Raw genomic sequence first — 17777 nt, forward strand, 5'->3', positions numbered from 1 at the left:
TGATCTTGCTTGTGTTGGGATGTGAATGTTAATTTAATTTTAGTTAGGAAGGTGGACGCATTCCTTGCAGTGTTTCTAAAAATGAATCCATTTTAAATATTATCCCACAAAATACCATCCAGTTGCTCAGTCAATTAGTCGAATCCCCATCCCTCACATATATTAAAAGGGAGCGCGATTGTAATGCAATTGAAGTCCTCTTCCCCAGTAATTGTGTCTATTTATCGATAAAAGCCTCCGGGATGTCGACCGCCTGGCATAAGCGGCTAAGGATCGATCGCCATGGAGATAGCGTAATGCTTTCAAAGTGAAGTGCCGAAAATATGTTCAAATACATTCACAGGGACGAGGGACGAGCTTATGACATACTCTGTATAAATGTTCCAAGGCCACAGATAATTGAGTACATTGAGTACAATTTTTTATTTATTTTTTTTAAACTGCCAACTCCCATAAAATGTCAAATGTTCACAAAAATAGTCAAAAATTAATGACTTGGATTAATTGTGATTGCCGCAGTGATAAGATTCACTTTTGGTCCCTTTCGTCCTACTTTCTCATGATCAGATAAGGAAAAAAAAAAAAAAAGCCTTCTCACATTTATAATTCATTTGTGCCCCTTTAGTGACCACAAATGAGCTCTTGCCACTTTTCCTTGCTGCTGCTTGCCACTTTTTCATTTGCTCAGATAATTAAAAATTAGGCCACCGTGGTCTAGGGATGACTGGTTACTGTTTGTTATCGCTGAGACTGCAGAATTTAGTCTTTGTAAAAGTTAACTAACCGAACCCACTTAACCTAAACAAGACAAAAATTGCGCAATCTCTGTTTGCCGCAGCCATTTTCGGATCAATCCTAAAACAAACGGAATTTGTCTTCGATATGGAGATGGAGGCCTGGTTGTTGTGTTTATTACAAATCCTCTGGAGATAAATAGAAACAGTATTCAGCTCTCTTGCTTTCTAACTATGTGAGCTTCAAATTGTCAAGCAGGCTTTTGTTGTGTCAAGTGGGTGTTTTGAAAGAGGGGGGCAGACATGTCAGGAAAAAGACGTCTCGCACAGCTGGCAGCTCGCTGGAACTTTTAATTGCCCGCCTTGAGTCTGATGTTGTCCGTACAATAACAGCAAGAACGTTTCTCGGACCGCATATTTAATGCAAAGCCATTATTTCATTTATTTATTTTTAGACTCGTGTATAATATGGTACCGTTCGTTTTCATATTTTTCTTTATACACAAAATAAATGAAATATCAATTTTAAACTCCACTTCGTATTTACTTGGGGTATTTTTTTGATGTTCCAATATATTTTATGATTTCAATCATGGAAGTGGGCAAAGGAATGACAATTTCAGAATATATTTTTAGATGACCATAGGTGCTACACAATTATAGTAATCTCTGCCTTTGTGCCAAAAATGACGGCTATTATTTTCCTCCAGACAGAATGTAGTGATTATGCAGCGGCTGCCAAATTGGGCAAAATTTGTGCAATGTCGAAAGCTTGTGGCAAGCTGTGAAATCCTCAAGTTAAGCACAGGAATAAAATACCACAGAAAGAACACTTTACAAAATGATTTTACCACCATAAAAAATCCAAAGACTTTTTCATTTTGAAAAGGCGAATGACAGAAAAAGCAGCATAATTCATCACAAAGAACTTTTTGTCTTTGGAACCTTGACGTGAGACCACATTGCCTGCAATCTCTCTTAGAAAAATGTCTAAATTGCTTGAGGGGACTACAAATAAAAATCAACCCCCATGAGGATTTGCTGACGCACGTCGCATAAACGCATACATTCAGATTAGCTTTCGTCTCCTCAGGAGGCCCGAAGCAGCACGATGTATAAAAACATAACCATTTTCGGATCAATCCCAAGACATTGATTCACGGAATTCATTAAATAACGACATGAAATGCCGAAAATATTTAAAAAAAAAAAAGTATTTTTAAATCACATTCACAATATCTGCTTGACAGATTTTTTTCTTGGTTGAATGTGACTTATTCCATTATGTAAAAAGTATACGGGTTCTAAAAAGTTTGGGAAACACTTCAATTAAAAGTAGCCATCCTGACATCGAAAAGAATGTTATCAATGCGTTCCCATGATCAGCCCCAGGACTTAACTTTGAGCACAGTCATTGTCAAACAAGGAAACGAGCAGAAACAATTTGCTAGCTTAGCTCGAGGTATGTTTTGGTTGCAGCTGAACGCTCGAGACATGTGGTTGTACTGTTTTTTGTGGAAGGGGGGGGGCTCCAAAAGTTTGCAAAAGTACAATTCAATATTTGTAGCATTGTGACTTCCTGGAATCAGCTCAATGTTTGACTGAATCTCATGAATGCGGCCTCACACTCGCACGTGAGGCCTCAAACGTTCCCATGAGCGGCCCCAGGTCTTCGCTCTGCCCACTTGAGGGGACGAGACCTTTACTAATCTCATAAATACGACTAACTTCTCTCCCCCTCTCTCTTTCCCTCCCTTCCCGGAGCCCAACTCGGCTCTTCCCAGACGGGCCGGCGAGGACTCACATGAGCGGTAAAGCCGTGAGGGTCTCGCACTCTGCTATGCAGTAGTCCAAAAGGATTTAGCACCCATGCAAGGAGCGGATCTTTAGACCGTTTTAGTCCGTACATTTTTGCCCTCCAAACATGACCCTTTTATCGGAGGACCAGTCCGCCAGGCCCCAGCCTTGCCGGGTCCCGGAGCCGACAAAGAATGGAGGCTCCTCGCCGCAGGACTCGAAGGCTCTGACCGCCTCCAAAGACTACTACATGGACAGCGCAGAGGGCACCGTCTTCGGGCAGGTGGAGCCGCCCAGGCGCTCTCGGGGCCGCCTGATCCTCCACGGCCTGGTCATGTTCGGAAGGGAATTCTGCTACGCGGTGGAGGCGGCGTTCGTCACGCCCGTGTTGCTCAGCGTGGGCCTGCCGCGCAGCATGTACAGCCTGGTGTGGTTGATCAGCCCCATCCTGGGCTTCTTGCTGCAGCCCATCATCGGGTCGGCCAGCGACTACTGCCGCTCGCCATGGGGGCGGCGGAGGCCCTACATCCTGACGTTGGGTCTCCTCATGCTTGTGGGCATCACCATGTTCCTCAACGGAGATCTCATCATCTCAGGTTAGGAAATGAGTTGCTCTGAAGCAGATGTTGGTTTAAATTTAATTGATTATTAATGAATTCCTCTAAAGTGTCCCTGACGCTAACACAAGCAACCGATGTAAGTTTTAAGGCGCATATGACATTTTGTAAACTGATAGTAATGTATTCACTGGCGGAGTTGGGGGGAGGGGGTTCGGGGGCACTGCCTCCCCTAAAAAACGCCCCACCCCAGGACCAAGACCAAGCTTACTACTCATTGGACACAACATTAGGGACACATCCAATCAGTCAAATTTGATCCGAGGTTGGGGACTTGAGTCACATGACTTACTGTAACTCCAGGTAGACTTAAAGAAATAATGGCTGACAAATTTGGCTTGTACTGAGTCCAGCTAATATGGCCATGCCCCACATTAACATTTAAGCACCGAGACCCTGAATGCCTCGTGGCTCTAAATAATAAAAAACCCATAATCATTATTTCAACCCATCCATTTAATCTGTTTTCTATTCATCAGTTGTAATCATAACATTGTGCTAATGCGATGATCCCTCTTGAATCTCTGCACTTGTTTCTCCCCTGTTGGTCATTTATTAGCATGCTAATGGCAGCGTCTTCAATCGCCGGCGTGCTTGCGGGTGTATTGCAATCGTTGGAAGGATTCCATGTGGTACCTAAGGGCTTGTTATTAAAAGCAAGAACACTATTGATGTTGCCCAAAAGTGCATATCTTCTATTTGAAGAATCTCGCACCACCAAACAAATAGAGCGGAATTGCAGTTTACGAACAATTAGGCAATTTTGTTGTCATTGTTTTGCAGCGCTATTCGCCGACAGGTCGGCGCGGCGGACGTGGGCCATCGTGTTAGTGATGCTGGGCGTGGTGCTGTTCGATTTTGCCGCCGACTTCATCGACGGGCCCATCAAGGCTTACCTGTTTGACGTGTGCTCCCACCAGGATAAGGAGCGAGGCCTCCACTATCATGCTCTGCTCACTGGTATGATGTGCTCATTTCAATTGTGTTCAGTTGTTTTTACTCGTTTCTCACAAAACATTTGAATAAACTATACAATTATATTGGTGGTAAAATAAGACACTGCACAACAAAACTAGGAATGATTTTTTTCCATCTGCGCAAAACCTTTGAATGATTGCGTAAACATTCTTGTGATCTGTAAAAAAAAAAAAAAAAAAAAATACTTAAATACATTTTTACTATAATTCAATTTGAGATCTTATTAAAATACATTATTTCTGTTTTCTGCTGAACTTTTAAATGGCATAAGTAGCCTCATGGGTTGTAAAATAAAATAAAATAAACTCCCGGTATATATTTTGAAGAGTTGCTATTGAAAATGAAAAAAAACCAACAACTTAAAAACGTGCTCAATTATTAAGGACTATTATTAATTATTAAGGACTACATCATTAAGTTAATACCAATTAAAAATTGGCTGTTAGCGGCATTAGTGGCTAATAACCAGCTGCTAAACAAGTGCCCAAGATTGGCTTCCAAAAGCCGCTGGCCAACTTTTCAAAAGTCATTTTAATAAGCCAAAATGAAATTGCCCACTTTGAAGCTGCCACCCTTACACTTCCTATTGATCAATTTTTCATACGCCAGGCTTAGTCAAATGTGCTTTTTTGAACAAAGTGGCTCCTGTGGTTCTAAAGTCTCATACTCACCAATGTTTCTAGAAAGTTCCAATTTAAGGAAAACTCACAGAGCCCAGTTCTCCGAAGGACACCTTGTGACTAATGTTACATAGTCGACTTGAGGTGACGCGAGCGTTTCGACGCAGTCCGACTGTAATCAGGCAGTCATGTGCTGTGGTCATGCGTCGGGGCTGAGCGAGCCTCGGAGGCCTTGCGTGCACATGATTCTTTCTTCTCGCTTGGAATGTGGGGGGTGAGATGAAGGAGGAGGACGGTGAGGTGGAATCAATTTGTGCTCACCAGGAATTCACTTTCAAAAGCCTTTCGTGGAGAGGAATGGATGAATGTCTTTTTTTTTTTTACTTGTGATAAAAGGTCATTTCTAGCCATTCTGTTCATTTCTAATGTGCTGGTTATGAATAAATGCCAAAAAATACAATTACCGTAATTTTCGGACTATAAGTCGCGTTTTTTTTCATAGTTTGGGTGGGGGGGCGACTTATACTCAGGAGCGACTTATATACATATATATGGTTTTTTTCACTTTTTTGGGCATTTTATGGCTGGTGCGACTTATACTCCGGTGCGACTTATAGTCCGAAAATTACGGTACGTTAATCATAACACATCGAGAGAAGCGATTAAATTAATTATTAGTTAGCATCCTGCTGTCTCTTCCAGGTCTGGGCGGAGCGTTTGGCTACCTGATGGGCGCCATGGACTGGGTTCACACCGGTCTGGGCCAGCTGCTGGGCTCCGAGTACCAGGTCATCTTCTTCTTCTCGGCGCTCACCTGGAGTTTCTTCCTCACCATCCACCTCTTCAGCATTCCCGAGGAGCCCCTGGACAAAGCGGCCGCCCGGCAACCTTCGGTGCTCAACGCCCTGAGGCAGCTGGGCTCCCAGCAGAACGGCTACGGAACTTTAGGCAAAGACGCCGAGGACCCGCCGCCGGTTCCCGTCCAGGACATCAGAGCGAGGTCCTTCTCGGCTCTCGGGGAGGCCAACGCTGTCACCTCCAGTGCCAAACAGCCCAGTAAGGAGGTACAGTGTTGGCACGCTGTTAAGTTCTTGTAAAAAAAAAAACAATTGAGATAAAGGGGAAACACGTGATGATGCATTCACAGGCCGGTGAAAGGATGACGCTCAAGTCGCTGCTGAAAGCCACCATCAGCATGCCCAACCACTACCGCTACCTGTGCATCAGTCACCTCCTGGGATGGACGGCGTTCCTCTGCAACATGCTCTTCTTCACCGACTTCATGGGCCAGGTGAGAATTGTCAACCTTCTCGGATGTGCGTGCTCTCCTACATGTACTGTAAGTGGAAGAAAAAAAAACTGAATTAAGTGTATGAATACTGGCAAGCGTTGAATCATAATTCTGTTTCCCGTCATCGTGACCCCCTGCTGATGAGATTTAAGATGGAGTATATGTAATCAGAAAGCAATTCAGATGTTGCCAATGAAAGGATTTGAAAGTTCACAGCGTGAAGCCTTTTTTCCTTGACGCCTTGGGATCTTTACATAACAGGCGCATATAGAAAAGCTCGAACTCCCCCGCCGACTTCAAAATCAACCTCATCAGCAGACGCGTGATGAAGTCGCAACAGGAAGGCTTTCGGGAATTGAGAGAAAAAAAAAATCTGCTTCTCCCCAGATCGTCTACAAGGGCAACCCGTACGCCGAGCACAACTCCACTTCGTACGCCACTTACGAACACGGCGTGGAAATCGGTTGCTGGGGCTTGTGCATCAACGCCGTGTCCTCGGCTGTTTTCTCATGTAAGTGCCTTGATTGAAATGGATTGAAGATGAAGCGCTTCTGTGAAAATGGAAGGCCAACTCACACCTCCACAGACCGTCGCATCGAAAAGGCCAATTTTCAAAGGAAGACGAAGGAAATCCCTCGGGGGTGAAGTTGGTTCGCACTTCTTTTGGCTCTCATCTAGTTGGGCGCAGGGCTAATGAGGCTGTTTCATTTCCGAGATTCCAGCTACTTTCACCGCGGGATACTTTTTTCCCCGTGGTCATTGAGTCATCATCAATTATTGTACAAAAGACCACAGTGTGACAGCAGTGAAGCTCCAAATAGATCAGAGTGATAACAAAAGGGACGTCCGTCTAAAGTGAAACCCAGATTTAACGGATGAATTGGGGGGAAAGGCTCATCCATAACAATATTTTTTTCATTTTTTTTCATGCAGATGTGCAGCGTTTATTGCTGCCCTCCGTGGGCCTGAAGGGTTTGTACTTCTTGGGCTACTTTGTGTTCGGCCTGGGCACGGGCCTCATCGGCCTCTTCCCCAACGTCATCGCCACGCTGGTCCTGTGCAGCGTCTTTGGCGTCATGTCCAGCACGCTCTACACCATCCCATTCAACCTCATCGCAGAGTACCAGCGTGAGGAGGAGGTACGTCCTCAATATGAGATTGGTGAGGTCGGAAGTACGTGCAATCGTGGATATCGGAGAACTGAGACGGGCTTGTTTTTGTTCATGTCCACTCTGGAAAATAGCTCAACTTGAGGAACAGAAGCCACCTTATTTTCGATTTTAATCAAAGTAGAGCCAATTGTTTTTCCTCTCCTCTTACACTGAACCTAATGGAGTATCGAGCTGAGGCACAGAGACGGAATTGTACAAAAAGGCTTAATCGCGAATGGGGACGTCTTTCCTTTATAGCATCTCCGCGTCTGAATTTCTCAAGACAACACGTCAATATAACGCTAAGTGGTGTAATAAATTCTATTCCGACAGGCTGTTCTCACATTGTCCCCGGAGGAAGAATGATTTTTATTTTTACCCCGATTCAAGCTGGGAGGTTTTTTTTTAAATCCCGACAAGATGACTCATGTCGAGATAGTGGCGGCAACTCTGCAGGTTGTTTGCAAAGCTCTAATTACTCAACAAGAGCAAGTCAGATATTGATAGAGTTAAATGGACTATTTTATTTTATGTTTTTTTTTTTTTAACATTTATATCATTTCCTCATTTGCGGTGGAGTGAAGAATACAAGAGCCAAAATCCACGTGCAATTGACGTCCATTATATAAAATCCGTCAGCCAATCATCAATCTCCCCCCCCCCCCCCAGGAGGAAATGGCTCGTCGCGGCGGCGGCGAGACCGCACGGGGCACGGGCGTTGACTGCGCCGCCCTCACCTGCATGGTGCAGCTGGCCCAGATCTTGGTGGGTGCGGGCCTGGGCGCCCTGGTCAACATAGTGGGCAGCGTGGTGGTGGTGGTCCTGTCCGCCTCCACTGTGTCCTTGCTGGGCTGCATGTTCATCGCACTCTTTGTCAGACAAGCTCACTTATCGCCTTCCCCGTTGCACAATTTGTAATATTTCAATAAAGACTATTATGTATTGCTAAATAAAGATTCTTTATAATGTCATTTTCAAGTGTGTGTCGTTGATTGAGCAGTCAGAAATTGGAAATCTGTCGATTCCCAGTGGGTGCACCATCTCAGTGTGACCAGTAGAGGCGCTGTGGTTACACGCTAAACTAATTTGTGGTGTGAAGATGAATCTAAAAGTAAGATTGTGAGAATGAAACATTTTCCCCTAAAATATGATTTGATAATATGACTGTTTAATTTGTAAAAGATTACTCAAAAGCTTTCCTGTCAGATCTTTTTGGTTTTATTTATATTTTCACAACTTGTTAAAATAGTTTCCTCTTATATTTTCAAATAGCTAGTCAGAATGTTTTGTTTTTTAGAAAATGGTAATGTCTTTATTATTACAACTCTTTTCCCCTTTTATTCTAACTTTGTGTTGTAAAAAAAAAACATAATTTCTTTGTTGACCACCACTCTTTACAATCTTCTTTTTCAAACCTGTCTATAGAGAGATTCTTCTCCAGGGTCCAGCATGTTTTTTTTTTCCTTAGAATGTTTTCGACCATTTTTGTTGTAAAGGTTATAAAATGCCAGAAAGCTTTTTTAATTTCAGCTGGAAGGTCAACTTTTTTTCAACCCCATTTAGCAGAAATTGCCTTTGCCACCCTTGTTAAGATAGAAAAAAATGGTTGCTGTTGCTGCGGAGCTTATTTAAACTCGTTATTTTTCTTTATGAAATCATGATTTCACCCTTGTAAAAATTAGGACGTTTTTTCCTTTAGTGTTCCAATTTTCCCTGTGTTCTTTGAAATGTATTTGTTAAAATGAAAAATAATATTTTATGGATAACCTTTTACCTTTTGTGCGACAATGTCAAAATCATGACTTTTTCAGTGTTTGAATTTTTACCGTATCATTTGATATTGAATCACATAAATTACTTTTTCAATCATAATTTTAATGTTGCAGCTCGTGAAGTGAAAGCGTAATTCATGTACGGTGCTGTAATGTGGGAAAGGAGAGCCACAGTAACCTTTTCAGCCATTTATTGAATGAAACAAACACTCAAATACATAATGACAACATTCACAAGGAGCTGCTGTAGGCCACAACTCGCATAAAATGCTCACACATGGACTAACCAAGCAACCCAACTTTGGCTCCTAATGGCTCAAACCCTTTAAAGGCAGTAATTACATTACATAAACCAATTTACTACTTTATATTCTCTTATTAGGTTTATGTTTTTGTACAGTGCAATGTACCCACACTTAAAATGCAAGCAGGCAATATAGTACACACCAACAACAAAACGTGAATTTGCTGACAGGGTGGAATTTTTCGATTTAGCTTAATATGGTAATTCCAACAACATTAAACTCCATACATAACGTGATGATAATAACAAAACATAAGTGCAAATATCTCATTTGCAACTGCGCTGCAGTCACAAAATGCTGTTGCTGCAAAAAAATAGGGTGGACATGAAATGTAGGTTGCGCAAGCAACATTTTTAATTAATGAAAGTATAATACAGGTTTAACTTGTGGACCCAAAATAATGCAAGTCGTGTTTTTTTAACACTGTACTCAACTATTTTTGCCACCTTACTAATGTCTTATCTGTCGTGTCTGTTTCTACATAGCCGCTCCGGGAGGATAGAAGATCACTGCAGCGGGCTCCTGCGGACTTTCCCGGGGTGCCCCGACAGGCTCGCCGCGCCCCTGCTCGTCCCTCTCAGGCTTGGTGGTGCCGGTGATGGGCCTGATGGTGGTGAGAGCAGGCGATGTGATCCGACGGAAGAGTTTCTTAAGCGCCTTGCGGAACTCGCGGCGCATCAGGCAGTAGAGCACCGGGTTGAGGCAACTGTTGGAGTGCGCCAAGCACACGGACACGGGGAACACGTAGACTTGCGTGGTGTAATACTCGTAGGTGAAGTGCACCACGTTAAGCTTGATGAGGATCCCCCAAGCTGTCAGCGCTTGGTTGGGTAGCCAGCACAAGAAGAAGGAGAGCACCACGATGGTGACCGACTTGGTCACCTTAGCGCGTCTATTTGCACTCGATGTGTTGATGTCGTTGTTGGCCGCCACGAAGCGTAAAAGGAGCAGGTAGCACGCGGAGATGATGATGAGAGGAGCCACGAAGCCGAGGAGGACCTTCTGCGAGTGGTAGAGTCCCAACCAGACTTGCGCGCTGGTGCGCTCGCTCTCCGGGAATTTCACCAAACACAAGTCCTCCTCGTGGGACACGCGCACCGTGGTGGAGAAAACGGCGTGCGGGAGCGCAGCGCAGGCGGCTGCCAGCCAGATGGAAGCGGCCACGCAGCGCGCCGCGCCGCAGCGCCGTAGTGGGAACAGGAGACGCCGCCCATGGCGTCCGCCGCGCCGGCCATGGAGCGCCGACGCTAAGGAACTATAGCGCGCCACGCTCATGGCAGTGAGGAAGAAGACGCTGGCGTACATGTTCATGGCCGTCACGTAGGACACCGTCTTGCACATGACGCGCCCGAAGAGCCATGTGAAGTCCAACGCGTTCTCCACCGCCCAAAAGGGCAGCGTGAGCACGAACTGGAAGTCGGTGAGCGCCAGGCTGGTGACAAACAAGTTGATGGGGGACTTCCTCCACGCGTGCTTGCTCTTCATCAGGTAGAGCACCAGAACGTTCCCCACCAGCCCCAGCGCGCAAACCAGAGAGTAAACCACCGAGATGATGATGCGCACCGCCGCAGCGCCATCCGAGCCCGACTCGGACCCGAGTTCGCTCGCGTGGAGGTGCAAGTGGCAGGAGCGGTTGGTGGTGGCGTTGTTGCTCTCGTTGAAGTTCCAAGCCGATCCTTGTTCTGGAGGTTCCCCGGACATTATCCGACACGCAAATGACCCCCAGGTACCACCACACACACACACTCATACACACACAGTCCCAGAAAAATCAATTAAACTAATCCTGTCATGATGCTCTCCCACAGCTCCAACAAGCGTCGTGCGTCTTGACGCAGCGCTTTTTTCGAGAGGAGATGAAATGTGAGTCCCCACTGCATCAGTTGTCTGACGCGTAATGCAGAGTGAACCAATGGAACGACCTTTCCTTAACAGCATGCAGTGCTGGGAAGGAAAACAATTAAGTATATAAGTAGAATTATTCATGAATTTTCTTTCCACATCAATCTGGACTTGAATATTATTTTCTGAGTTGAATTTATGACATGACCAAATGTGACTGAAACTGCGCTGCGCTGCGCTGCGCTGCGCTGCGCTGCTGAGTGAGCAACCATAAAATGTTTGCGCTTGCGTGCTGTCAATACTTGTTCGGAGTGACGGCGCTACCTGCTGGACCTAAAGTACGTACATACATAAGGAACTAAGAAGTAGGAAACGCCGTCTTACCCAATTCAATGTTCAACTGAAAAAAGAAAAGACCGGTAAATGTAAATAAAAACGGTACACACAAATACATAAGGAAGGAATTAGAAAACGCCGTAAAACTAAAGAGCTCACTTCAAATTCTGCACGACAACGATGTATACCCATCTAATCGCGCCTAAGTCACTTTTTCTTTTGAATGTGAGCGCAATTGTACTTCTCATTGCACTCGTCAACAATGATCACGCCTTGGTAAATTATGGGACTGAGGCCAAATACGCACTTATTTTCCTCTTCCACGACATGCTTGAATTTAATTCATTGGGTTTTTGTATCTTTGTGTATGTGTTTTATTCACACGATGCAATGCCCGATCGCTTAGGCAGTAATAGCGCACCGCCGGAAAGTAGGACGCACGCACACGTGTGCATTGAATGCATTTTTATTTGTTGCTGAAGCAGAAGAAAAGAAAGAAAGAAAGAAAGAAAGAAAGAAATGCAGCGCCACGGAGCAAAACAAATTCAAGCGCCACATCAAGGAAATCGTTAAGCATTCCTTATTCCTATTCGAATGGATTTCAAACTCTTATTTCAACTTGAAGCATGCAAAGTTGTTTGGGTGACCAACGGTGGCGGCGGCGGCGGCGGCGGGCCCCCCGAGCTGGCGTCTGTCTCCCGGCCGGGGACGGACGGACGAGCTGCATGCACAGACAAAAAGAAGCACGCTCCGTCAGCGAGGAGTAGGCGAGCAGGTGCGCCGAGCCCACCTGGCGGCCCAAGATCTAGCAGCACAGGAGGCCAAGCAGCAGGCTCAGCAGCAGCAGGGAGGAGGACGGCGCCACGGCACCGCTGCCAACTTGGGGAAAAGAAACATGGTCACCTGGATGCCGCCACTCCTCCCTCCCTGACTGACTGACTCACCAACCGCCAAGACGTAGTTGGAGGACTCGTCGTCGCCGACCTTGCACCTGTACGCGGCCGCGTCCATGGCCTTGAGGGGCGCAAAGGTGACTTTGGCGCGTGTTTGGCCAGACATCACTTTGCCGTCCTTCAACCAGGCGAAGTCGGTGACGCGGGTGTCGTTCTGGGTGACCACGCACTCCAGGCTCCATTCGGCGCCCACCTTGGCAGGGCCGCTGCTGCCGGCTTTGACCTTAAGCTGGCGGCCAGAATTCCCGCGGGGGGTTGGGTCGGCGGCCGCTACCGTTGGGTCGGCGGGCACTGGCCGGGCACGGCGCAGCACAGCGTTCCAGTTAGGGTTAGGCAGCAGCGCAAGACTGCTCGGCGACATGCAACCTACCGGTAACACTAAGTTGGATGGTCTTCTTCGTGTCGCCTGACTCTTTGGCCTCGTACTTCCCGCTGTTGGTCTTAGCCACGCCGAGGATGTCCAAGTTGCCAGTTTTGGCTGTGTCGACGCCGTTGAGGTACCATTTGTGGCTCGGATTGTCAGCCTTCAATCGGACGTTTCGGCCCTGCGGCACGTTGCACGGGCTGTTGTTGGTTTCGCACACGACTGTCAGAAGCAGAAAAGCAGAGACGGCACAGAAGTTACACACACGGGTCGGGCTGGCTGAGCAAAAAGTACCGACTCATCGGGCTGGCATGCTGGCTTGCTGGCTCGGGCGACGGCACGCACGCAAAGGCACTCCCGTTGGTCACCTTTTGTTTTCCTCGAGCCCCCTTACTCCCTCCCTCCCGCAAGCATCGAATCATCTTTACACATTTTCTTTGGCTTTCTCGCAAAAAGCCAGCCAGCATCAAACTCACCCAAAGGGATGACTTTGAACTTCTGGGTCTTCTTGTCATCAGCGACTGTGTAGGTGGCCGTGTAGACCTTGTCGGCATCGTCAGCTTTCACTGGCTTGAGCTTCAGGAATTTCTTGTCGCTAGCCAAAGTGTACCTGCCGTTGGTGATAGAAATCTCTGTGTCATCCGGCTCCGTCCACTTGTCTGAGGCAGTAAGGGGGTTGGCTTTCATCGTGAGTTCGCCGCCAATCTTGCACTTGCACTCCTTTTCGGTGCCCTCGGCGCCGTCGCAATCAGGACAGTCATCTGGAAAAGCACAAGCGTTCAGGCGGCCACCAAAGTAGCGCGTTTGGAGGCCAACTCAATCATCACCAGCATCATCAGACAAAACACTAGCCGTCCAAATCAGACGAATAAAGTCGCACGGCCCGCGCGCGTCACCTGGCGCCACCGGGGGCAGCAGCAGGAGCAGCAGGAGGAGGCGGAAACGGAGCCGGAACGTGTCCATCTGGTGGCTATCGATCGATCAGTCGAACGCTGGCTGGCTGGCTGGCTGGCTGGCTGGCTGGGCTGGCTGGGCTGGCTGGCTGGGCTGGCTGGCTGGGCTGGCTGGGCTGGGCTGGCTGGATCGTCGCTTCTTCTCTTCAATGGCTTCGGCGAATGTGAAGACAAGAGAGCAGATCTCGAGCATGTATAGTTTCGAGCGTCAAAGGCCACAAAGGCGCTTTGAAAGTTGACGAGCCTTCTGCACATTTGGCCTTTCTCCATTGGACGCGCTCCGCCGCGGCTTTGTGGCGAGCCCCCAGCCTTTGTGACCACGACGACGATGACGCGAGAAAGTAAGAAAAGTTCCAGAATGAATTCATTGCAATCAAACGAGTTGCCCTGATGCTGGCGCTCGCCGATCGATTTCCACGCCGTTCGTCGTGAGGTGTTCGACCGACGAATAAACCAAGTGCCTTGGACAAAAAGTTGGCCAACCAAATTCTCGCCAGGATTTTCTCGACCTAAATGACCACCTTTGTCATCCTTTTAGAGGACGACGGGAGGGTTAGGTCAAGAAAGAAAGAAAGCATGAAAGAAAACGACAAATAAATATAGGATAAATCAATATACACAAATCAATCAATCAATACATTTAAACAATAAATCAATGTCTTACACACATACACACTGTCTTATCCAATTCATCACAAAACCAAAAGACAAATTATATAAATAGGTAAATAAATACATTTTAAAAGTACATACATACATACATACATACATACATACATACATACATACATACATACATACATACATACATACATACTGTCTTATCCAAGTCATCATAAAATTACAATAAATAATGAAATACATATAGATAGATAGATAGATAGATAGATAGATAGATAGATAGATAGATAGATAGAAATTAAAAAAGTATTGAAATAATAAACGTTAAAAATAAATAGAATAAATTAATAAATAAATGAACTTCTTTCATACATCCATATCAAAGTCAAAGAAAAAGTCAAAGTCCGCTTTATTGTCAATTTCTTCACATGCCAAGACACACAAAGAAATCGAAATAACGTTCCCACTATCCCACGGTGACAAGACATAGAACACGATATACATACGAGTAAACAACACCAAAAATAAAAACAAGAAGGCACAAACAATGAATAAATAAGAGTGATGAATAAATAATCATTAAATAAACAAATAAGACAATAAATAAGATGAGCAAAAACGGAGCAAGTGTGCATACAGAAGACAGTCAGAATAGAGCGCAAAAGCACCGGACGCTACGTTGAAGGGGGGAGAGAATTCAGGATCCCAACAGCCTGGAGTATGAAGCTGTTGGTGAGTCTGGTGGTGCGGGAGCGAGCGCAGGCTCCTGTACCTCTTCCCTCCCGGAGGGCAGAAGATCGAGCAAAGAGTCAGCGGGGTGACTCACATCACTCACAATCGTGGTCGCCTAGATGGGAGGTGTAAATGTCCTTCAGGGACATCCAATCCTCTTACCAGCCGTGTTCACCACGCGCTGTTGTATTCAGTGCAGCTACCACCCCAGCCAGACAGCGATACAACTGGAGAGGACGCTCTCAATGGTGCCACGGTCAAATGTAGTCATGACGGCCGGAGGAGCGCTCGCTCGCCTGAGTGTCCGCAGGAAGTACAGGCGGCGCTGGGCCTTCTTCGCCAGTGATGCGGTGTTGGTGGACCAGGAGAGATCCTCACTGATGTGCACCGCCAGGAACCTGGCGCTGCTCCCTCTCTCCACCACAGCACCGTCGATGGTCAGCGGCAGGTGTTGGGTGTGACCCTTCCGGAAGTCAACAACAATCTCCTTGGTCTTGTTGACGTTCAGCAGGGGGTTGTTGTCCCTGCACCACGTGGTCAGAAGGTCAACCTCCAACCCGTATTGAGTCTCGTCGCCCTTGGTGATGAGACCCACCAGAGTCGTGTCGTCAGCAAATTTCACGATGCGGTTGTCGCTGTAATGCAAGTCGGTTTTTTTTTTTTTAACACTGTACTCAACTATTTTTGCCACCTTACTAATGTCTTATCTGTCGTGTCTGTTTCTACATAGCCGCTCCGGGAGGATAGAAGATCACTGCAGCGGGCTCCTGCGGACTTTCCCGGGGTGCCCCGACAGGCTCGCCGCGCCCCTGCTCGTCCCCCTCAGGCTTGGTGGTGATGGGCCTGATGGTGGTGAGAGCAGGCGATGTGATCCGACGGAAGAGTTTCTTAAGCGCCTTGCGGAACTGGCACCGAGGCCCAGCTTGGCGAGTTTGCAGATGAGTCGGTGTGGCACAATGGTGTCGAAGGCAGAACTGAAGTCCACAAACAGCAATCTCACGTACGAGCGAGTCCCTTCTCTCCAGGTGGGTGAGGGCCGAGCGGATGGATGGCATCCTCAGAGGACCGTTTGGCTCGGTGGGGAGGGAGACTGGATCTGATGTGCTCCATGACAAGCCGCTCGAAGCACTTCATGATGATGGGCGTCAGCGCCACGGGGCGGTAGTCATTGAAGCAGGACGGCACAGGTACGATGGTGGCAGCCTTGAAACACGAAGGGACGATGGCCTGCTGCAGGGAAATGTTGAAGATGTCCGTGAAGACACCCGTCAGCTCCCCAGCGCAGTACATTCATACATACGTATACATACATTCATACATTCATACATACATACATACATACTCTGTCTTATCATGGTAAAACTGAAAAAAAGCAAGAGAGCGAGAGAAAGACAGAGAACAAAAGACAAATAAATATTAAATAAATATAGACACATCAATAAATGTAACAAATAAATACCTATGCACACAAACAAATAAATATCTGTCACACGAGCATACATACTGTCTTATCCAATTTATCATAAAACCAAAATAAATAAAGACAACTATAGATGAATTAAAACCCCCAAAAAATCCATTTTTTATTTACTAGTCTAGAGCGCCCTCCCGTGGATGCTTGGTACAAGTGTTTTGCTCACTCAGAGTACGAGACCCGACCGGGGTGACGGACGGCCGGCATCAGTTATACCGTGGATGTACGAAGCTCATGTTCTGCCTGCCCTGGACAACATTTGTCCGATGGTCTGAAGAGGTCAATGCTTTGAATATATTTGAAAAAGAAATTGACGCAAATACATACGCATGTATTTGTGTCTATTTCTTTTGAAGAGATAGGACACACTGTCTCGTCCAATTCATTGTGAAACTAAAGGATGAAATAAAATTCATCTTTAAACTATACACAACTACATACATGCATACATACAGTACATCGAATGCAGAGGCTGCGTGCGCGCGCCCACTGTTGAGCACTTCAATGACGTCACCCACCGCGAGAAAGTTTGCCGAATCGAGCGACACGCGCGCGCGCGCGCACACACACACACACACAGACAGACAGACAGACAAATAGGCATCGAGGGGAAGAGGAGGTGAACTCCGACAAACATGGTTCCCGTTGGACTCGACTCGACGATGATTGGACTCTCCAGTCCGAACTTTGGTCTCACTCACTTCACTCTTATCGGGCTCAGGGGCGGCGGCGGCGGCCTGATGGAAACTTGCCCAACTTCCCAGGAGAACTAGGTGAGGAGTACGCGTCCAAATCAAATCCAAATATTCTGCTGGGTCCAGAGAGCCAACTCGCGTTATTTCAGGAGGATTATATGCTCTGTATTTTTATATCGAGTTGCTCGCTTTTTCTGTCTTTACTTTCACGTTGCTGATTATTTCCGACTGTGTAAGTCTAGCCTGCAAGCCGGATTGGTGACGTCACAATCCAGTCCACAATTTGTTGTTGTTGTTGTTGTAGAAAGTTCAAAAGTGCACGCAACTCTCCCCATCCGCATATGAACATGTTTCTCTTACCATATTCGCCCAGTAACAGTCTGTGCCATCAATTGAACTTTATTCAAATGAGAAGAAATCATAGCGACGAATTGCCCACAACACCGAAAGTTCTTCTGAAAAGCCCTTTTGAATAATTGAAAAAATAAAAATTCCGTCATTCCATTGTATTTGAAGGTTTTCAATTGTGGCCCGGAGCACGG

At 46.4% G+C, this 17777-nt stretch overlaps 2 protein-coding genes across 2 annotated transcripts; one reads left to right on the forward strand and one right to left on the reverse strand.

Moving 5' to 3' along the window:
* The first annotated feature begins 696 nt into the window (after positions 1-696).
* slc45a2 (solute carrier family 45 member 2) lies at positions 697-8159 on the forward strand. Its single transcript, XM_037265422.1, has 7 exons — positions 697-3127; positions 3932-4108; positions 5449-5810; positions 5894-6037; positions 6425-6548; positions 6971-7176; positions 7858-8159. The coding sequence occupies exons 1-7, from the start codon at positions 2659-2661 to the stop codon at positions 8104-8106; spliced, it is 1731 nt and encodes a 576-aa protein (XP_037121317.1). The 5' UTR covers positions 697-2658; the 3' UTR covers positions 8107-8159.
* Positions 8160-9134: 975 nt separating this feature from the next.
* rxfp3 (relaxin family peptide receptor 3) lies at positions 9135-11141 on the reverse strand. Its single transcript, XM_037265432.1, has one exon. It carries the CDS (start codon positions 10964-10966, stop codon positions 9743-9745), a length of 1224 nt encoding a protein of 407 aa, XP_037121327.1. The 5' UTR covers positions 10967-11141; the 3' UTR covers positions 9135-9742.
* Positions 11142-17777: the final 6636 nt, after the last annotated feature.

This window comes from Syngnathus acus, chromosome 12, assembly GCF_901709675.1.
Source record: "Syngnathus acus chromosome 12, fSynAcu1.2, whole genome shotgun sequence".
Taxonomy (NCBI): Eukaryota; Metazoa; Chordata; class Actinopteri; order Syngnathiformes; family Syngnathidae; genus Syngnathus; species Syngnathus acus.